This window comes from Entelurus aequoreus, linkage group LG18, assembly GCF_033978785.1.
Source record: "Entelurus aequoreus isolate RoL-2023_Sb linkage group LG18, RoL_Eaeq_v1.1, whole genome shotgun sequence".
NCBI classification, from domain to species: domain Eukaryota; kingdom Metazoa; phylum Chordata; class Actinopteri; order Syngnathiformes; family Syngnathidae; genus Entelurus; species Entelurus aequoreus.
In genome coordinates, this window is record NC_084748.1 from 5,971,382 (window position 1) to 5,994,259 (window position 22,878).

Consider the following 22,878-nt stretch of genomic DNA (forward strand, 5'->3'; position numbering starts at 1 on the left):
ATATTCAACTGCGATGAGGTGGCGACTTGTCCAGGGTGTACCCCGCCTTCCGCCCGATTGTAGCTGAGATAGGCTCCAGCGCCCCCTGCGACCCCGAAGGGAAGTAGCGGTAAAAAATGGATGGATGGAAATATTAAACACCTTAAAGTTATTTTTCTTTTTTATTCAATTTGGAAAAATTAGGTCGGACGTTGTCTTTTTGTTTATTGCCATCACGTGAATACGACATTTTCTCTTGTTGATGGGCTCATATTGCCCATCCGATTTGAAGCTGAAATATTCCCACAACGGGACTGTCAGAATAATTGTTTCTAAATGATCACAAAACTTTGTGTTGCCATGACTCCCGGCGAGAAGACACAAGCTGTCTTTGATTCTACCAAGAAGAAGGCTTGTAAAACTCCACTGTGTAGGATGGGAAGCAACATGAAGGTGTTCTGTTTCTTTGATGTATTGTAATCCACAGAAAGATTTCGTCTTGACCCGAGAACTACAAAGCGGAGAGGAAGCAGGACCAGACTCCCCTCAAGGCAACCTCTTCTTTGAACTCTTTTACGACCTTGTCTTTGAACTGTTTGTAACAAAGGCGATGACTGTTTATGACCCCCCTCCCTTAGAAACAGCTGTTGCCATGTAATCAGGGAAAGTCCAAATAAAAGAGGAGGCGTACAATCTTTCGTCAGAGCGTGGTGGAACTGTACAAAGAGTACAGTCCAGACGTTTCTCTTCATTGAGCCAAATGTAATTCTGTCTCTGTTTAATTCCTTGCATCTTGTCTTGTTTAATAGATGTAATCAGTGTTTGAACCTGACAGGGACATTTTGGCTTTTAATCATATTCTTTTCCTCCCAATTTGTGTCACTTATACGCAATAAGCGACCATTCACACGTGACCCTTGTCTCTGCCGCCCCCGAGCGGCGAGGGGCGGAACGGACCGGCCGCGGCTAACGTGTGTTTGCGTCCTCAGATCGACAAGTACCTCTACTCCATGAGGTTCTCCGATGACACGCTGAAGGATGTCATGAACCGATTCCGCCGGGAGATGGTGGACGGGCTGGGCCACGACACCAACCCCACCGCCACCGTCAAAATGTTGCCCACCTTCGTCAGGTCCATCCCGGACGGATCAGGTAGAGTCCACGAGGAAAAAACAGACATTGATTGTTAAAAGGATGTTTTTGTGTGTTACCGTTGCTCTTCACGTAATGCAGTATTAGGAAAATAAAAATAGATCTCTCATTTTATTATGTAACAAAATAAGCAATGCAATAATCAGAACCAAGAAGGACTACTTTGATAACATGTGTACAATAATAGCTTTTTCGAATATTCTCGGGAATATTTTATGGACCCCAACGACCGCGTTATTTGGAACTTTGAGTGTACCTTCAGGTAATGAATCCCCCCCCCAAAAAAACGCTCCAACGTAAGTTAAGTAAGGCTCTACTTTTCCAAAAATGCGCTAGCTTAATGCTAATATACATTGGCTTTGCCACCGACACGCTACTGATTAGCATTAGCGATTACACATGGTAATTTTAACAACTTCCAAGTTGTTAAAAACAACTCACAAATAAGATGCACGAGCTGGTGCGTGACACGAACAATTCTTACCGTATTAACACTTTGTAGGGCACAACAGACAGCAAAGGCTGAACGAACAAAACAACATAAATCATACACTACTGCCATCTCACGTCTTGGACTTAGAACTGCGACTTGGTGTCATACTTGCAAATGAGACTCGGAAATGTGATAACAAAACAAGATAAAGTTAGCATAAAAGGTTGCAAGACAAAATCATATTTTATTATGAACAAAAACGTGCATTTACTAACACACACAGAACAGTACCGAAAATTGGTACTGTTGTATGAATTCCCGGTTCAAATGTAAACCCATCCCCAACAAAGAAATTGACCAAAAAAAACACTCCAACGTAAGTTAAGTAAGGCTCTACTTTTCCAAAAATGCGCTAGCTTAATGCTAATATACATTGGCTTTGCCACTGACATGCTACTGATTAGCATTAGCGATTACACATGGTAATTTTAGCAACTTCCAATTTGTTAAAAACAACTCACAAATAAGATGCACGAGCTGGTGCGTAACACGTACAATACTTATCGTATCAACACTTTGTAGGGCACAACAGACAGCAAAGGCTGAACGAACAAAACAACATAAACCATACACTACTGCCATCTCACGTCTTGGACTTAGAACTGCGACTTGGTGTCATACTCGCAAATGAGACTCGGAAATGTGATAACAAAACAAGATAAAGTTAACATAAAAGGTTGCAAGACAAAATTATACTTTATTATGAACAAAAACGTGCATTTACTAACACACACGCAACAGTACCGAAAATTGGTACTGTTGTATGAATTCCCAACAAAGAAATTGACCAAAAAAAACACTCCAACGTAAGTTAAGTAAGACTCTACTTTTCCAAAAATGCGCTAGCTTAATGCTAATATACGTTGGCTTTGCCACTGACATGCTACTGATTAGCATTAGCGATTACACATGGTAATTTTAGCAACTTCCAATTTGTTAAAAACAACTCACAAATAAGATGCACGAGCTGGTGCGTAACACGAACAATTCTTACCGTATTAACACTTTGTAGGGCACAACAGACAGCAAAGGCTGAACGAACAAAACAACATAAATCATACACTACTGCCATCTCACGTCTTGGACTTAGAACTGCGACTTGGTGTCATACTCGCAAATGAGACTCAGAAATGTGATAACAAAACAAGATAAAGTTAGCATAAAAGGTTGCAAAACAAAATTATACTTTATTATGAACAAAAACGTGCATTTACTAACACACACGCAACAGTACCGAAAATTGGTACTGTTGTATGAATTCCCGGTTCAAATGTAAACCCATCCCCAACAAAGAAATTGACCAAAAAAAAACACTCCAACGTAAGTTAAGTAAGGCTCTACTTTTCCAAAAATGCGCTAGCTTAATGCTAATATACATTGGCTTTGCCACTGACATGCTACTGATTAGCATTAGCGATTACACATGGTAATTTTAGCAACTTCAAATTAGTTAAAAACAACTCACAAATAAGATGCACGAGCTGGTGCGTAACACGAACAATTCTTACCGTATTAACACTTTGTAGGGCACAACAGACAGCAAAGGCTGAACGAACAAAACAACATAAACCATACACTACTGCCATCTCACGTCTTGGACTTAGAACTGCGACTTGGTGTCATACTCGCAAATGAGACTCAGAAATGTGATAACAAAACAAGATAAAGTTTGCATAAATGTTGCAAAACAAAATTATATTTTATTATGAACCAAAACGTGCATTGACTAACACATACAGAACAGTACCAAAAATTGGTACTGTTGTATGAATTCCCGGTTCAAATGTAAACCCATCCCCAACAAAGAAATTGACCAAAAAAACCACTCCAACGTAAGTTAAGTAAGGCTCTACTTTTCCAAAAATGCGCTAGCTTAATGCTAATATACATTGGCTTTGCCACTGACACGCTACTGATTAGCATTAGCGATTACACATGGTAATTTTAACAACTTCCAATTTGTTAAAAACAACTCACAAATAAGATGCACGAGCTGGTGCGTAACACGTACAATACTTACCGTATCAACACTTTGTAGGGCACAACAGACAGCAAAGGCTGAACGAACAAAACAACATAAACCATACACTACTGCCATCTCACGTCTTGGACTTAGAACTGCGACTTGGTGTCATACTTGCAAATGAGACTCGGAAATGTGATAACAAAACAAGATAAAGTTAGCATAAAAGGTTGCAAGACAAAATTATATTTTATTATGAACAAAAACGTGCATTTACTAACACACACGCAACAGTACCGAAAATTGGTACTGTTTAGTACCGGTGTGGATTCCCGGTTCAAATGTGAACCCAACCCCAACATAGAAATTGACTAAAAAAAACGCTCCAACGTAAGTTAAGTAAGGCTCCTTTTTTCCAAAAATGCGCTAGCTTGATGCTAATACACATTAGCTTTGCTACTGACACGCTACTGAGTAGCATTAGCGATTACACATGGTAATTTTAACAACTTCCAATTTGTTAAAAACAACTCACAAATAAGATGCACGAGCTGGTGCGTAACACGTACAATACTTACCGTATCAACACTTTGTAGGGCACAACAGACAGCAAAGGCTGAACGAACAAAACAACATAAACCATACACTACTGCCATCTCACGTCTTGGACTTAGAACTGCGACTTGGTGTCATACTCGCAAATGAGACTCGGAAATGTGATAACAAAACAAGATAAAGTTAGCATAAAAGGTTGCAAGACAAAATTATATTTTATTATGAACAAAAACGTGCATTTACTAACACACACGCAACAGTACCGAAAATTGGTACTGTTGTATGAATTCCCGGTTCAAATGTAAACCCATCCCCAACAAAGAAATTGACCAAAAAAAACACTCCAACGTAAGTTAAGTAAGACTCTACTTTTCCAAAAATGCGCTAGCTTAATGCTAATATACATTGGCTTTGCCACTGACATGCTACTGATTAGCATTAGCGATTACACATGGTAATTTTAGCAACTTCCAATTTGTTAAAAACAACTCACAAATAAGATGCACGAGCTGGTGCGTAACACGTACAATACTTATCGTATCAACACATTGTAGGGCACGACAGACAGCAAAGGCTGAACGAACAAAACAACATAAACCATACACTACTGCCATCTCACGTCTTGGACTTAGAACTGCGACTTGGTGTCATACTCGCAAATGAGACTCAGAAATGTGATAACAAAACAAGATAAAGTTAGCATAAAAGGTTGCAAGACAAAATTATACTTTATTATGAACAAAAACGTGCATTTACTAACACACACGCAACAGTACCGAAAATTGGTACTGTTTAGTACCGGTGTGGATTCCCGGTTCAAATGTGAACCCAACCCCAACAAAGGAATTGACTAAAAAAACGCTCCAACGTAAGTTAAGTAAGGCTCCTTTTTTCCAAAAATGCGCTAGCTTGATGCTAATACACATTAGCTTTGCTACTGACACGCTACTGAGTAGCATTAGCGATTACACATGGTAATTTTAACAACTTCCAATTTGTTAAAAACAACTCACAAATAAGATGCATGACCTGGTGCGTGACACGAACAATACTTACCGTATTAACACTTTGTAGGGCACGACAGACAGCAAAGGCTGAACGAACAAAACAACATAAACCATACACTACTGCCATCTCACGTCTTGGACTTAGAACGGCGACTTATTGTCATATGAGACTCAGAAATGTGAGTTAAGTAAGGCTCTACTCTTCCAAAAATGCGCTAGCTTGACGCTAATATACATTGGCTTTGCCACTGACACGCTACTGATTAGCATTAACGATTACACATTACCGAAACAGTACCGGAAATTGGTACCGTTGAGTACCGGTACGGATTCTCGGTTCAAATGTGAACCCATCCGCAGCTGATGATAAAAAAAAAGAGTTTTACAAAGTCATCACCTTCACCCTCTACTACATTGTGCGAGTGCACTGCAGGCGCACAGTCACGCGTCCGTGCAAGCGCACGCCGGTTCACCCCGCGTCTACCCGCTTGCAAAAAATGTGCTGATGTGCGAGCGCGGCGCCGGCGACACGAGCCTCTTTGTGGTCACTGTTGTTTTTGGCAGGCTGGCGTCTGCGCCAACTCCTGACCTCGCCGATATCACGGCGAGTTCTGAGTCAACGAAACAAACTTTCTTTGTAAGGGCGACACGAAAAACTGTTGGGAGTGAGAGTTTGCACAGGATAAGCCTTGCACTTGCTGCAATATGTCCTCGCCACCCGCATTAAAAATAGCTCCGGGGTACCGCGGCTTGATGGCACACGCAAAGGGCAGAGTTGACAGACCCTTCCAAAGGCTGCAATGACAGACACGATACTGCTCCGACTACAACTGTTCTATCATGTGACCAGTGACGATAGAGGTTTTGGTCTCGAATGGGTTCAACCGGAAACGGAGGGCACCACAAAAAACACAAAGTTTATTCTTACCCTGGCTTGCTTTCCACCATCTGCAACGTTCTCATTCTGACAGAAAAGGGGGATTTCATTGCTCTGGACCTCGGCGGATCCAACTTCCGGATCCTGCGGGTCAAGGTGACCCAGGACAAAAAGCAACCGGTCCAAATGGAAAGCCAGTCCTATGACACCCCAGACAACATCATCCATGGAAGTGGGACACAGGTGAACACGTGTTTTGTTAATTAAGATCTTCTGATTGAAGTGTCCTCATCACCACAACAAAACCTTCTTCCTGTTCTTGCGACCAATATGGTAATCGAACATTGTCTGGATTCTGACTCAACAAAGTCATCCCCTGATCCCTGAAAGCACCTTCTCCAGTGTTTCCAACAGAACAGCAATCTATCAGTAGCGGCAAGGTCATTTAATTTGAATTATTGGCTGTGTCTATGAAGGTTCTCATAGATCTAGTCATTGTAGTCTCAGGGCATTCCATCGATCACAACTGGACCGGTTGGTTTGTCTTAAAAGACGTTTGGCCTCTCATCCGAGTAGACTTCATCAGTTCATGATCATAGACTTAAGACTGGTTAGATATAGTCTTAGACTGGTCAAAACTAGTCTTAGACTTAGATTGGTTAGATCGAGTATTAGACTTAGATTGGTCAGACCCAGTCTTAGAACTTAGATTGGTCAGATGGAGTCTTAGACTTAGATTGGTCTGATCTAGTCTTGGACTGGTCAGATATAGTCTTAGACTTAGATTGGTCAGAACTAGTGCAGCGATCATTTTGAACTCCTACAAACGTTTAACGGTACAAAATTGACACAAAAGAGCAGATTAATTCATTCTTCAGACTGTGGAAACACATACAGACTGCTTACTTTTGTACTATTAGACCAGTCAACTGCTCTGCATTGTACGCCGACTTGCTATGGAAGCCTGTTGCGTCAAACCTCAAACTCTCACTCGAAAACGAACTTGGTCAATGTTTAGTGGTACATGATTGCCAGGAGAGGGCAGCACTATGCTGAGAGTTACCTTCTTGGAATGCCAAATCTTTTCAAAAAAGGATACATTTGTAAAACACTTGCAAACGCAGTTATTTGTGGTGGCCCAAAATGTATTATTAATATACGAATGCATGGGGAACACTGGTTTTATCGAAAGTTGACTAACTTAACCAGATCTTCTCAAATGGGGGTGGGTGGGGGGGAGAGAGTGTGTGATGCTTTATCAGTATCATGCATCAAACCCTGCTTCGAAAACCTCTGCATTACAAAAAAAGCTTATTGTAGCCATTAATCCTGACTTCCTCATTTTGATTAAAAACAAACAGCACAAATTAGTGTATTAATTTTTGTTTTGTAGGTAAGTGTTTGATTTATTGTGCTCCTGAGATAATGTTCTTAATTCATTTGAGTATTATTAATTGAGTTTAATTAGATTTTTTTTTTAAATATCAAATGGTTCAAGTCGGTCAAATAAATAAAGATTTATTTTTCTTTTAATTTCAGGCAAATTGATGCACTTTATAATCCAATCAATCCAATCCACTTTATTTGTATAGCACATTTAAACAGCAGAAATGTTTCCAAAGTGCTGCACAACAATATTAAAAACAATATTCAAATATTATCCTTAGCTCCATTAATGACTGAATAAAAACAAAAAAATCATAAATATAAAACCAATATAAAAATAAATATGATTAAAAACAATTTTAAAGGGTAAAACCAATTAAAACAATAAATAGAAATCAAAAATTTAAAAACACAGAGGACCACACAACTCACGTAGTGTTAAAAGCCAAAGAATAAAAGTGAGTCTTAAGACGAGACTTAAAACACTCAACTGTGGGAGCAGTTGGAACATGGAGGGGCAGAGTGGTCCAGAGCTTAGGGCCGACCACAGAGAAGGCCCTGTCTCCCTTGGTTTTAAGTCTCGTCTTGGGCACCACGAGCCGGAGCTGGTTCTTGGACCTCAAAGCATGCGCAGGGGTGTAAATTGTCTATTACAGACTAATAACATTGGTAATATAGTTATTGTTTGTTGTAAGTTGATCTATTGTTCTTTAATGTTAACACAGCTAGAATGTTACGCAGAGGTGTACTTATAACAATTTTATAGACAAATGATACTGTTTACAGTCGGGGAAGAGGGCGTGTATTGTTTTCTTCCTCCTAGGGGAGGCGTAACAGAAAAAAATTGAGAAGCACTAGCTTAGACGCAGGTAATTACCACATACTCTGGTCTTGTTACGCAACACTGAGACAGGGTTCTCTCAACAAGCTTCAGCCAAATGCTCATTAAAAAAAACCCCACAACACAGCTCTGCGAGGAGCCACGTCACATCCGCGACCTCCAGTGAACTTGCGGACAGCAGCTGGTGGCCGAGTTGTAACGTGATCACCAAAAACACAAGAGACGCTCCGGTTCTGTACGGCCGGCTCGCAGCACGACTTCCACAGAACGGATAGCGACAGATGCACTTCCATGAAACCACAGCTGTCTTCAACAAGTAACGTGATATATGAACTGGTTAATAAACAACCGAGGTTGTTTCACAGCAAAAAAAAACTATAGGGAAAGATGTCTTTCTGCCGTCACAGTGGAGATTGTCCAACACTTGTGTGTGGTTTAAGTTACAGGCACGTTGTGTAAATGGTAAATAAAAACAAAATACAATGATTTGCAAATCCTTGTCAACCTACTGTATATTCAATGGAATAGACTTCAAAGACAAAATACTTAACGTTCAAACTGGAAGACTTTTATGATTTTTTGCAAATATTAGCTCATTTGGAATTTGACGCCTGCAACATGTTTCAAAAAAGCTGGCACAAGTGGCAAAAAAGACTGAGAAAGTTATTTGGAACATCCCACAGGTGAGCAGGCTAATTGCATACTTGCCAAACCTCCCGATTTTCCCGGGAGACTCCCGAATTTCAGTGCCCCTCCCGAAAATCTCCCGGGTCAACCATTCTCCCGAATTTCTCCCGATTTCCACCCGGACAACAATATTGGGGGCGTGCCTTAAAGGTACTGCCTTTAGCGTCCTCTCTCACCTGAAAAGGAGACTATTATATATGTCTCCGTTATCCATAGGTTTATCTATAACCCATAAAGTAGGCAGGCACAGAGCTATTTCTCAGCATGTGTTTATTCCAGCCGGCATGTTAATACACAGACACACAACATCCGGATTCCCATCATGCATTGCTTCAAAACTACGGCAAGTAGTAATGTCCAAAAACGTAACAGAGACGAAGCAGAAAAACGAAGGAGAGACATGGCGACGACGAGTAAGAAGACGAAGTACGCTTGCAAGTTCCAAAATGATTGGACAAAGGTAATTTAAGTTCATCCAGGACAGCTCGAAGGGGAAGAGGTATGCTGCTTGCAAATTTTGTAGATCAGACTTCTCCATTGAACACGGTGGCCGAACGGATATACTCATTCGTGAACGGTTTATATATTTATATATATATATAAGAAATACTTGAAAATATTATATACACCCCCCGCTACCTCACCCATCTCCCGAATTCGGAGTTCTCAAGGTTGGCAAGTATGTAATTGGGAACAGGTGGGTGCCATGATTGGGTATGAAAGCAGCTTCCATGAAATCATTCACAAACAAGGACGGGGCAAGGGTCACCACTTTTGTCAACAAAATGCTTGAGCAAATTGTCCAACCGTTTAAGAACAACATTTCTCAACCAGCTATTGCAAGGAATTTAGGGATTTCACCATCTACGCTCCGTAATGTCATCAACAGGTTCAGAGAATCTGGAGAAATCACTGCACGTAAGTGATGATCAATCAATCAATCAATGTTTATTTATATAGCCCTAAATCACAAGTGTCTCAAAGGGCTGCACAAGCCACAACGACATCCTCGGTTCAGACCCCACATTAGGGCAAGGAAAAACTCAACCATGATATTACGGACCTTTGATCCCTCAGGCGGTACTGCATCAAAAAGCGACATCGGTCTGTAAAGGATATCACCACATGGGTTTTGTACTACAAACAATAATAGGAAATGCTCATGCCGGAGGTCTGGCATCTTTATTACATAATGCTGGGAGATTAACGTGCAAAGACGATTATTGCATTACTGCCAGTAGACAAACAAGCAAGTCTTGTTGTGTTTTATTACCACCTCGTATTGTAAACGTGCTTTTGTCCGCAGCTCTTCGACCATGTGGCAGAATGCCTCGGGGACTTTATGGAGAAACAGAAAATTAAGGACAAGAAGCTGCCGGTTGGATTTACATTCTCTTTTCCCTGCGCCCAAACTAAACTGGATGAGGTAAACATATCAGCTCAAGTTGCAACTTTTCAAATCTGAAAATTGTGGAGTCCGTAGACAAATCTGACTTTAATATAACGATTCATTTACAGGCTGTTTTACTGACATGGACAAAAAAGTTTAAAGCCAGTGGCGTGGAAGGCATGGATGTTGTGAAACTCCTCAACAAGGCAATTAAGAAACGAGGGGTGAGTTTCACTGATCGCTGAAAATGAAAGTGGCATCCATTGTTGAGTTAAACGTCTTGGTGTTTCTCAGGACTACGACGCAGACATCATGGCCGTGGTGAACGACACCGTCGGCACCATGATGACGTGCGGATTTGATGATCAGCGCTGTGAAGTGGGCATCATCATTGGTAAGCCTGGATTGTTCGACTGAGGACAGAAAGTAGCACGAGCGCTAATCCTTATGTGGGATGCAAACAGTTCTATGCTCAACTAGGATGAGGGTTCTGCAGCTCCACTGATCCCTCTCTACTCTGTTCTAACCCTTTTCAGGCACAGGAACCAATGCCTGCTACATGGAAGAGATGCGTCACATCGACCAGGTGGAGGGCGACGAGGGTCGGATGTGCATCAACACCGAGTGGGGGTCTTTTGGGGACGACGGCTCTTTAGAGGACATTCGCACAGAATTTGATCGAGAGATCGACAGGGGATCCCTCAACCCAGGAAAGCAGCTGTGAGATTCTGTTTTTCTTTTCTCTGACAGGGATTCAATCAATCAAAGTTTACTTATAAAGCCCTTAATCACGAGTGTCTCAAAGGGCTGCACAAGCCACAACGACATCCTTGGCTCAGATCCCACATCAGGGCAAGAAAAAACTGAACCCAATGGTAACAATGAGAAACGCTGGAAGGGACAGCAGACCCCCCCGCCCCCCCGGTTAAACGGGGCAATAGATGCCGAGTGGATACGGTTATTAATGTGAGAGTCCAGTCCATAGTGGGGCCAGCAGGAAATCCTCTTGCATGTAGACAAGTCGGGACACCGAGACGTCATTGATGCATAAGGAGTCGTCCACCCTCGGCCCCGAATTAAAACAGCTAGCGCCTCCTCCATGGAGGCTGATTGATCTGTGTTCACCTGATAACCTCTCCACGCAGGATAGGGGGGCATAGCAGAAAAGACAGACAGCAGATCAACTGGTCTAAAAAGGGGTCTATTTAAAGGCAAGAGTATACAAATTACTTTTAAAATGGGACTTAAATGCTTCTACTGAGGTAGCATCTAACTGTTACCGGTAGGGCATTCCAGAGTACTGGAGCCCGAATAGAAAATGCTCTGAAGCCCCCAGACTTTTTTTGGGCTCTGGGAATCACTGATAAGCCAGAGTTCTTTGAACGCAGATTTCAGCCGGGACATATGGTACAATACAATCAGCATGATTCACGGTTTTAACGATACCCCCCACTTTTCCTTCATAAGATGACTGACAGCAACAGTACAACAGAGGATTCATGTTCTGTTATCCATACGAATTTACATTGCATACAACGTAGACTCCGGTGTTTGCGTGCAACGCCGAATGATGTGCTTAAGGTGTACGCGGAAGTCAGGATCTTAAACTAATCCTACAGCACGTTTGTGGACAAATGGAGACACAGCCACAAAAGCACGTTCAATCATTTATTAACTAGCGATAACATGCATTCAACAATGGCTGTCGTCACTCCTGCGAACTGCAGCCAATGCTTGTCTACCTTGCTGATGTAGCACGTGACTTGGCAACAGTCGCCTCATTTTTAAGGCACACACTCACACACTCTGGTCTCCTGAAACATTTCTCAATGGTATACACGGCTACAACTTATCACTGCAGTATTTACTTCATACTTACTTCCGTCATTTAACATTTAAAAACTCAGCCAGGGCAAAAACTCACAGTATCTGCGTTTTCATTACCCATAGAAATGCGCAATAAGGAACTATTATTTTTTTAAAAACTCTCAAATATTGCTAAAACATTTTTGCCCTGTCATAAAATGGTTTTTGAGATGTTTCAATTTAAAGTATTTGGCAAAAGCATAATAGTAACCCTTTTTTCGCATTTAAATGTCACCTAAATACCGAACCGGCGGGGCGCTAATGCAGGACGAGGGCAGATTTGTCGTCTTAGCCTCGCTTCCGATCGGTTGTTTATAGTAATTCATGGGCCAGAGCTTGAGTATTTTAGTTTTACTTTACAAGATTGTTTTGTAAGAACCACAACTGATAAATGGTACCAGTGGATTAATGGTATACTGGGGTGGTAAAAAGAACAACAAGGCACACCGAACGGAAAACGTTGGGTACACATCAATCAATCAAAGTTTACTTACGTAGCCCTTAATCACGAATGTCTCAAAGGGATGCACAAGCCACAACAACATCCTTGGCTCAGATCCCACATCAGGGCAAGAAAAAATTCAACCCAGTGGGCACAATGAGAAATCTCGGAGGGAACCGCAGATGTGGGGACCCCCCTCGGGCGACCAGTGCAATGGATGTTGAGTGCATCTAGTTAATAATGTGACAGTCCAGTCCATAGTAGGGCCAGCAGGGGATCATCTTGAATGGAGACAAGTCAGCCTCGCAGACTGATGCACAGAGGAGTGGTCCACCCCAGGGTCCCGACTTTGAACAGTTAGCGCCTCATCTGCGGTCACCTGATAACCACTCCACGCAGGAGAGGGGTGCAGAGCAGAAAAGAGACGGCAGATCAACTGGTCTAAAAGGGGGGGTCTATTTAAAGGCTAGAATATACAAATGAGTTCTAAGATGGGACTTAAATGCTTCTACTGAGGTAGCATGTGATAAAACCGCGATACGATCCAAAATGTGGCTTATATGACCCCTCGTAAGTTCAATAGGATGTTATTTGCCTTCCTCCTTAGGAGGCTGTTTGAAGGACAAATACAAATGACTAAGTATACTTGCATCCCATTGCAATGACTCATGTCAAAGCCAAATGTATTTGTTTCTGCTTAGCTTTGAAAAGATGGCCAGTGGCATGTACATGGGAGAGCTGGTGCGACTCATTCTGGTCAAGATGGCCAAAGAGGGTCTGCTGTTTGAGGGCCGGATAACCCCTGAGCTCCTGACAAAAGGGAAGATTGAGACCAAGCATGTTTCTGCCATTGAAAAGTGAGTGAAATTTGATTTCTCATGCACACAACTTGTGTGAGTGAAGGTGATGACTCTTCCTCCATCAGGACTAAAGAAGGGCTAAAGAAGTGCATGGAAATCCTAACGAGGCTCGGGGTGGAGCCCTCGGATGAAGACTGTCTGGCCGTGCAGCACGTGTGCACCATTGTCTCATTTCGCTCGGCAAATCTTATCTCTGCGACACTGGGGGGCATTCTCTCTCGCCTTAAAGAGAACAAGGGCGTTGCTCGCCTGCGCACCACTGTGGGCATTGACGGGTCCCTCTACAAGATGCATCCACAGTAAGAGAAAACACAAGAAGAGTTTGGATTGCAGCGAAATAACCAAGCCTCACGATGACGTGATCTCCTCTGTAAACAGGTACGCCCGCCGTCTGCACAAGACGGTGCGTCGCTTGGTCCCAGACTCGGACGTCCGCTTCCTGCTGTCGGAGAGCGGCAGTGCTAAGGGCGCCGCCATGGTGACAGCGGTGGCGTACCGCCTGACGGAGCAGTCTCGACAGATCCAGCAGACCATGGCCGAGTTCCGTCTCAGCAAGGCCCAACTGCTGGAGGTGAAGAAGCGGATGCGGGTGGAGATTGAAAGAGGCCTCAAGAAGGACACCCACAAGGAAGCGACCGTCAAAATGTTGCCCACATATGTCCGAAGTACACCAGATGGAACAGGTGACTCACTTGCGGTTGCGATGATGAACCAGCGTCAATCTTTCAATTACAAGTCACAAGAGTAGGGATGGGTGCTGAATTTGTTACTTTTATAGGTAGCAGCCGAATTCCGTCGGAGCTACCGGATACCGACTCACCCAAACGTTGGCATTTTTCACTACAGGTTGCAGACTCGACACCGGTTAAAGAGTGGACTGTCTCTAAGTAATGTTGCAATTTTCCATGCCAACAAATCAAGCATGCCTGGTAGAAAGCGCTCGGAAGTGAGGCTCTACTTTTAAAAATGCGCAAATTTACATTGGATATGGCATATACAGTACATGCTGCTGGTTAGCAAAGTTAGCATTTCAACACCTCCAAATGTGATAAAAACTTCAACTAAGATGCATGTTACAATCAAACAGCTGGTGTGCAATAAGTACAATACTTACATTATAAACACTTTGTAGGACTCAACAAAGGATAAGGCTGGCATTTTTAACTTAATGGCATAGACTAATTCCTGACTACGGAAACACACCTAGGACAAACTGAAATGAATGCTTACTTGCAAATGCAACATATGCAGCTGTGAATGGTACCCATCCCTACATGTCAGGAATGATTTCTGAAAAACGAAACCGTTACAATGAAGAACAATTTCCTTGCAATACAGAGAATGGAGATTTCCTAGCTCTGGACCTTGGAGGGACAAATTTCCGTGTCCTCCTGGTCAAGATTCGCAGCGGGAAGAGGCGATCAGTGGAGATGCATAACAAAATCTACGCCATTCCCATAGAAGTCATGCAGGGCACAGGCGAGGAGGTAAGAGATTAGATATAGTTTCCTCGCATTCAAAATTGGAGTTATTCTGGAATAGAACTGTGGCAACTACTAGTGATTTAAAAACCTCAAGTAAGGAAAGACTCAAAGTTTTGTGTGAATCATCTTTTTGCAGCTCTTTGACCACATTGTGCACTGCATCTCTGACTTTCTGGACTACATGGGAATGAAAAGCGCTCGTCTACCTCTGGGTTTTACTTTCTCCTTCCCTTGTCATCAGACCAGTCTAGATGCAGTGAGTTCCCTAGAAAACATCCAAGACTGTTTATGGCTTGATAGTATAACATAGTTTAGAGCGTGGTCCTGGGACAATGGATAACAATGTTCTGCGGTTGTCAGGGAATACTTGTGACCTGGACCAAAGGCTTCAAAGCGACAGACTGTGAGGGCGAAGATGTGGTGGAGCTTCTGAGGGATGCCATCAAGAGGAAAGAGGTGATTAGTGAATAAATCAGTCAGTATTTTTTACTGTATTCATTCTTCCAACTATTTTCCATAACTCCAGAGTGAGACAAAAAAGTTAATTTTCCTTAATTAGATGAATTGTCTTGTTTTGTATTGTACAACAAATGTACAAATACCATACTAGACTTGGTATCAATCAATTCATGTTTTAAAAAAGACAGAACAACTTTACTGAAGTACCATCATGATTGTGACTGGTTTCAGCTGCACTTTTGAATGTACCGCATGTCGTTAATAACTATAGTGTGATCCCCTTCATACCTAACAGTTTAACTCCTGCAAACATCCTGAATAAATGAAATCCTTGACAAGTTTTAATCAACCAAACAACTCAGACAATTCAATCTGTCTGTAGTTTTCTGGTGATTTCTATACGTTTAGTTAACCCGCCTCATAAAGTACACACTCTAAACACATCTTTATCACAGTATTCCGCTGAACAACCATTTCCACCATGCTTCCTACATGTCTGCCACATACAACTTAGAGAAAAGACACTTCCTGATTAGCGTGTGACTAATAGTTCGAATGTCATCATTTCTCATTCTCTAACAGTAGTTTCACCCTTCTAGATGGAGGAGCCAGTAAGTATTGGGTGACTGTTAGTCGTTAAGTGCAAGGTAACACGGTGCCAAGGCGCAGAGAAGTGTGGCAACTGTTGTGTTAGCATGTCCTAACCCACCACCCGACGTCTGAGCCTGCAGTGTGGGGTCTTTTACCGGGGAATACGGTAACCGCTGCGGAGACAAGGGTGCTCCTTGGTTTTTGGTCGGATTGGGAAACAGGTTGTGTCTAGTGTTGGCTGCATCTAGTGTGTGGTGTACAAATGTTGTTTTGGGTTGAACATCAGCAACAATCTAAAACTTTGGGAAGATTTGGGTTTTTGTGATTTTTTGTGACAGAGACTGTATTATACCTATTCAAACAAATGCATAGTCAGTCCAGTAGCACAAAGACAAAATCTAACGCATGCTTCTTGTCTACTTGTGGAAGATGAAAAGGTGATCATCTTTCAGCAGCCTTTGAAGTATCCTCTGCTGTCGTTTTCTCCCTCAGGAATTTGAGTTGGATGTGGTTGCTATAGTCAACGACACAGTTGGCACCATGATGACCTGCGCGTACGAGGAACCCACCTGTGAAGTTGGCCTGATTGCAGGTATGTAAAGGAAAGGACTTGTGGGAGGTGAGGCCAAGGAGGAGGTAAACTGGTTTGGTCTCCCCTCAGGGACGGGTAGTAACGCATGTTACATGGAGGAGACAAAGAATATTGAGATCGTGGAGGGAAACCAAGGTCGTATGTGCGTCAACATGGAATGGGGAGCATTTGGAGACAATGGATGCTTGGATGATATCAGGACCACGTACGACCAGGCGGTGGATGAGAACTCGCTCAACGAAGGCAAACAACGGTCAGGATGCTTTTCAGTATTACAGTAACATTTTCACGTCAAGGTTTCCTCATCGGTTTTTCTTCCTGGTCTCCTTAGGTATGAGAAAATGTGCAGTGGCATGTACCTTGGAGAGATTGTCAGGCAGATTTTGATTGATCTGACCAAACGTGGATTCCTGTTCCGGGGACAAATATCTGAAACGCTGAAGACCAGAGGCATCTTTGAGACCAAGTTCCTGTCTCAGATCGAGAGGTGAGTAAGTTCTAAAAATTAGCTTTGTGTCACCTTGTGTCTCCTGTGAGTTGCTCGTTTACGACCACGTGCCATTGCGATCCAAGGGTTCTTGCTAAGTTTCCAACTCTTGGCAGGTTAAAGATGCTAAAGCATGACAACCAAAGCTCTCTGCCAACCCTTTAAAGAGTCTGCCAACGTTAATCTTAGTTTTGAGCTCACTGTAGGCACAGGTGGTTTCCTCTTGGCTGGATGGACTGTACCGTAGCTTAGCGGCTAATGAAACATTGAAACAAGAGCTGTACAGCAAAGCTAACAGGAAACAACTGAGCTGTAAACATTTTCTACAAGTCAAAGAGTCTTAAGTTTTATAGTTTCAAATATAACTATATTAACCGGTATGATGATTGAAAAATAACCCTCTTAAACTCAGCCTTATCTTAATGTGTATTAAATGGTGTTTTTAAATGTTTAATATAATAATAAGAACCAGTATACTGTAAAAAGGAACATATTTGCCAATACATTTGAAATAGTCATTAAGTAGCTTTATGTAAAAAAAGTCCTCACTTTACATTTAGACACAAAAGCTTAAGACCGGTAAAATAATTACAGTATATAGAATATAAAGTCTATAAATTATTTAAATATGCAGTAGAATACACCCAAAAAATAAGAGGGTGATGCAGTGTCTGACTGCTCAAGCCTACCTTGGCCTCTGGCAACAGCTGTGAGGGATCCGGTGACTCTCCTGCTGTTAGCTGACCTCTGACATGTCCCCCTCGCACAGCGATCGTCTGGCGCTGTTGCAGGTCAGAGCGATCCTGCAGCAGCTGGGTCTGGACAGCACCTGTGACGACAGTATCATTGTCAAGGAGGTGTGCGGCACCGTGTCCCGCCGCGCCGCACAGATCTGCGGGGCCGGCATGGCCGCGGTGGTGGACAAGATCCGCGAGAACCGAAAACTGGACCACCTGGATGTGACCGTGGGTGTGGACGGAACGCTCTACAAGCTGCATCCACAGTAAGTTATTGTTAAATCCGTGAACAGATGAGCATCTTTATACGAGAGGAGTACCGTATTTTCCGGACCATAGGGCGCACCGGGTTATAAGGCGCACTGCCGATGAATGGTCTATTTTCGATCTTTTTTCATATATAAGGCGCATCGGATTATAGGGCGCATTAAAGGAGTCATATTATATAATACATTTTCTAAATGTAAAAGACTTCCTTGTGGTCTACATAACATGTAATGGTGGTTCTTTGGTCAAAATGTTGCATAAATGATGTTTTACAGACCATCTTCAAGTCGCTTTCTGACAGTCGCTTCCGGATGCACCGTTTTGTGGGCGGTCTTATTTACGTGGCTCACCTTCGACAGCGTCTTCCCCCCGTCATCTTTGTTGTAGCGGTGTAGTGTGCAAGGACGGGAGTGGAAGAAGTGTCGAAAGATGGCGCTAACTGTTTTAATGACAGTCAGACTTTACTTCAATCAATAACGGAGCAGCATCTCCTCATCCGGATGTGTCCCATGAAAAACTCTCTAATAACTAAAGTTCGTTGGGTGAATAATGTAAATTCACTACACCGGTATGTTTTAGCGTTTTGATGGCGAGTTTACTGACAGATATAAGTAAGAACTTTACACTACTTTATATTAGAAATGGCAACAGCGGAGGATGAATGTCCCATAACAAGAAGATAGAGAAAAAGAAGAAGCTTATCGACTACGGTGTCGGCACGGACTACAAAAGTGGACGCCCACAATTTTTCAGGATTTTTGCAGATCCCAAATACAGATCAGCAGGTACCAGTAGGTAAGAAAAGTTGATTTTGCATAATATTGCGAAACAAAACGCCGGATAATATGTCTTACCTTATACACACACCATAATAATACTCCTATGTTTAATGCGCCGACAATCCATCAAGCGGTGCGGTTTCATAGCTTACCAAAGTCGTACTAAAACATTTTCATAGATTTTTTCAGCGCCGTGTGTAATGTTCTATATTTTCAATGGAACATATAAAATGTTGGTGTTGTTTACTTGAGTCACATTGCCATCATATTGCAGTCTACACGTTTCTCTTATGTTTGACTGCCATCTACTGGTTGTCGGTCAGCAAAACAGGAATTATTCCTTACATTAGGCGCACCGGGTTATAGGATAGGGATAGGTCTTTATTGTCATTGCAACAAGTACAACGAAACTATGTGTTCAGCACAAACCCGTTCAAAATTAGACAAACAAACAGTGTACAGTGTTACAGAACAGGAACGCTGATAGGTCGCCACGAGGCGCCCCGTAAAAGGTAGGAAAAAGGTAAAATGCTGGGGAAGAAAATTAGTAAAAAAATACAATCTAGACTGAACTCCTAAGGGGGCCTAGTCTGGAGTGGGAAAAAACATTCATGCCATGCACACATAAACATGTTACATTTAATCACGACAACTCGCAACAGAGGGTGGGGGAGTTGGGGCCCTGGAGGTCAACTGCTGCTATGGCGCGCTGCCAGCCGTCCATCACCCCGAAGAGGTATCAAGCGGTGGTGAAGGCGTGGGGTGGGGGAGGGGGTGTGTGTGTGTATATGCCCATTGTCTTGGGTGTGTTGATGTAGTGTTCATGTTCATAGGCCTGGGGCCGTTCTGCATGCAAGCAAAGGTTTGACTCCAGGTGAGGCGCACTGTCGAGTTTTGAGAGAAAAAAAAGGACTTTAAGTGGGGCGGTTGGTAGAGTGGCCGTGCCAGCAACTTGAGGTTTCCAGGTTCGATTCCCGCTTTCGCCATCCTAGTCACTGCCGTTGTGTCCTTGGGCAAGACACTTTACCCACCTGCTCCCAGTGCCACCCACACTGGTTTAATTGTAACTTAGATATTGGGTTTCACTATGTAAAGCGCTTTGAGTCACTAGAGAAAAGCGCTATATAAATATAATTCACTTCACTTCAAGTGCGCCTTATAGTCCGTAAAATACGGTACATTTAAGAACTAAGACGCATTATTGCAAGAAAACTTCCAATGCATCTTCCTTCAACAGTTTCTCGCGGATCTTCCATCAAACGGTGAAGGAACTTTCCCCCAAATGCGACGTCAACTTCCTGCTGTCGGAGGACGGTAGCGGGAAGGGAGCCGCCCTCATCACGGCGGTGGGCTGCCGCCAGAGGGAGTTGGAGGCTCAGCAGCACTGAGACGCTCGCCTCGCCTCGGAGGATATCGACCCGCTGCGCCATCGCCACCTTCCACCCGCCGCAAAACCACCCCGCCTAAGCCTAACAGCCGTGACTCCACCTCTGCACCCCCTACAGTCAGGGTGGCGTGCTTACAAAGCACAGCCAACTCGCAGCCACTGCTAAGTATTTATTTCTACTGCACCAGCAGCTTTCTTGCGTTCATGTTTGTGCTTTGTCCCAATCGGATCTAACCTCCTTAGCCATGTAATATTTGTGTATTGCTAATTTTATTTTTATATGGAGGCAAATATATGACTGTATTTATATAGCTGAGGCCACTTTGGATCCCAGAGGTCATTAGCATTTTACACCGCTGACACAAGAAAACACCTGCACTTTTTATACGAGAGGTATATGGCCGCGGCGTTCCCGTGTAACTTCCAAACGCCGGATGTCGTCCTCGCCGAACCAACATAGCCGTTTTTACAGGTAGCACGCTGCAGAGGCTTGAACGCACGAGTCACGGCTGTTGGATTCCTCCTCATGACATCACGTGCTACTGTACGTTTCTGACCCGCTGTCGTGTGTCTGTCCATGTACCTCACGTGTTCGAGTCCTCCGGCGGAAGAGTTAGCGTAAACTTTAGAACTACTTGTGAACTACTAAGCTTTGTTGTCGTGATCAATCCATGCTTAACGGGCCCGGGGAGAAGTGGAACAATACCGCGAGCGCTTTATCGTGTATTTGTGACAAGAGTGTACGTGTGTCCGACCTGTAAGCTTTCAATGTCCAAAGCTCCGTGGAGACTGCATGCCTTACACTCAGACCCGGGGGTCTTTCTGTTTGTTTCACATGGGTATAGAGTTGTGATGGACACCGTGAAAGTCAGTTCATGATTAAATTATATTTTGTTGTGGAGCTCCGTCTGCTGTCCCTTTTTCTAACCGCTGCACAGGCACATGACCACCGCAGTGAATCCATAATTAGTGAGGAACATAAGTACAGTGGTAGCTCGTAGTGTTTGAAGATCCAAAACCCAAAACCAGTGAAGTTGGCACGTTTTGTAATTTGGTATATAAAAACAAAATACAATGATTTGCAAATCCTTTTCGACCTATATTCAATTGAATAGACTGCAAAGACGAGATATTTAATGTTCCAACTGGTAAACTTTGTTATTTTTTGCAAATATTAGCTCAATTGGAATTTGACGCCTGCAACATGTTTCAAAAAAGTTGAGGAATGCTCATCAAACACTTATTTGGAACATCCCACGGGTGAACAGGCTAATGGGAACGGGTGGGTGCCATGATTGGGTATAAAAGCAGCTTCCATGAAATGCTCAGTCATTCACAAACAAGGACGGGGCGAGGGTCACCACTTTGTCAACAAATGCCTGAGCAAATTGTCCAACTGTTTATGAACGACATTTCTCAACCAACTATTGCAAGGAATTTAGCCTGTAATGTCATCAAAAGGTTCAGAGAATCTGGAGAAATCACTGCACGTAAGCGGCTCGTGACCTTCGATCCCTCAGGCGGTACTGCATCAAAAAGCGACATCAGTGTGTAACGGATATCACCACATGGGCTCAGGAACACTTCAGAAAACCATCGTCAGCAACTGCAGTTGGCCGCTGCATGTGTAAGTGCAGGTTAAAACTCTACTATGCAAAGCCAAAGCCAGTTGTCAACAACACCCAGAAACGCCGCCGTCTCAGACGAACTGATGCAAAGTGGAAAAGGGTTCTGTGGTCTGACGAGTCCACATTTCAAATTGATTTTCGAAACTGTGGACGTCGTGTCCTCCGGACCAAAGAGGAAAAGAACCATCCGGACTGTTATAGGGGCAAGGTTCAAAAGCCAGCATCTGTGACGGTATGTATTAGTGCCCAAGACATGGGTAACTTACACATCTGTGAAGGCGCCATTAAAGGCCTACTGAAATGAATTTTTTTTATTCAAACGGGGATAGCAGATCTATTCTATGTGTCATACTTGATCATTTCGCGATATTGCCATATTTTTGCTGAAAGGATTTAGAATAGAACAACGAAGATAAAGATCGCAACTTTTGGTATCTGATAAAAAAAAGGCTTGCCCCTACCGGAAGTAGCGTGACGTAGTCAGTTGAACATATACGCAAAGTTCCCTATTGTTTACAATGAGGGCCGCATGAAGTGAGAGAGATTCGGACTGAGAAAGCGACAATTTCCCCATTAATTTGAGCGAGGATGAAAGATTTGTGGATGAGTAAAGTGCAAGTGAAGGACTAGTGGGGAGTTGAAGCTATTCAGATAGGGAAGATGCTTTGAGAGCCGGGGGTGACCTGATATTCAGCTGGGAATGACTACAACAGTAAATAAACACAAGACATATATATACTCTATTAGCCACAACACAACCAGGCTTATATTTAATATGCCACAAATTAATCCTGCATAAAAACACCTACGTGTTTGTTGTGCTAGCTCCTAGCTCCTCTGCTAGCTCCTAGCTCCATAGAACACGCCAATACAATTCAAACACCTGATCAACACACACAATCACTCAGCCCAAAAGACCGTTCACCTAACCCAAGGTTCATAAAGCTTATATATTTAAAAAAAAGTTAC

At 43.0% G+C, this 22,878-nt stretch overlaps 1 protein-coding gene across 1 annotated transcript; it reads left to right on the forward strand.

Moving 5' to 3' along the window:
- The first annotated feature begins 974 nt into the window (after window positions 1-974).
- Window positions 975-21,176, forward strand: LOC133633731 (hexokinase-1-like). The gene is made up of 17 exons (XM_062026388.1): window positions 975-1,131; window positions 6,121-6,269; window positions 10,247-10,366; window positions 10,459-10,554; window positions 10,625-10,724; window positions 10,867-11,050; window positions 13,340-13,495; window positions 13,564-13,797; window positions 13,877-14,181; window positions 14,837-14,985; window positions 15,119-15,238; window positions 15,343-15,438; window positions 16,525-16,624; window positions 16,694-16,877; window positions 16,956-17,111; window positions 17,881-18,114; window positions 20,132-21,176. Exons 1-17 carry the CDS (start codon window positions 990-992, stop codon window positions 20,280-20,282), a joined length of 2,676 nt encoding a protein of 891 aa, XP_061882372.1. The 5' UTR covers window positions 975-989; the 3' UTR covers window positions 20,283-21,176.
- The last annotated feature ends 1,702 nt before the right edge of the window (window positions 21,177-22,878 follow it).

Coding starts and splice junctions, on each gene's coding strand:
- LOC133633731 (XM_062026388.1), top strand. CDS start 990: ATGAGGTTCTCCGATGACACGCTGAAGGATGTCATGAACCGATTCCGC. Junction 1,132..6,120: donor GTCCATCCCGGACGGATCAG/GTAGAGTCCACG, acceptor TCATTCTGACAG/AAAAGGGGGATTTCATTGCT. Junction 15,239..15,342: donor ATCAGACCAGTCTAGATGCA/GTGAGTTCCCTA, acceptor TGCGGTTGTCAG/GGAATACTTGTGACCTGGAC.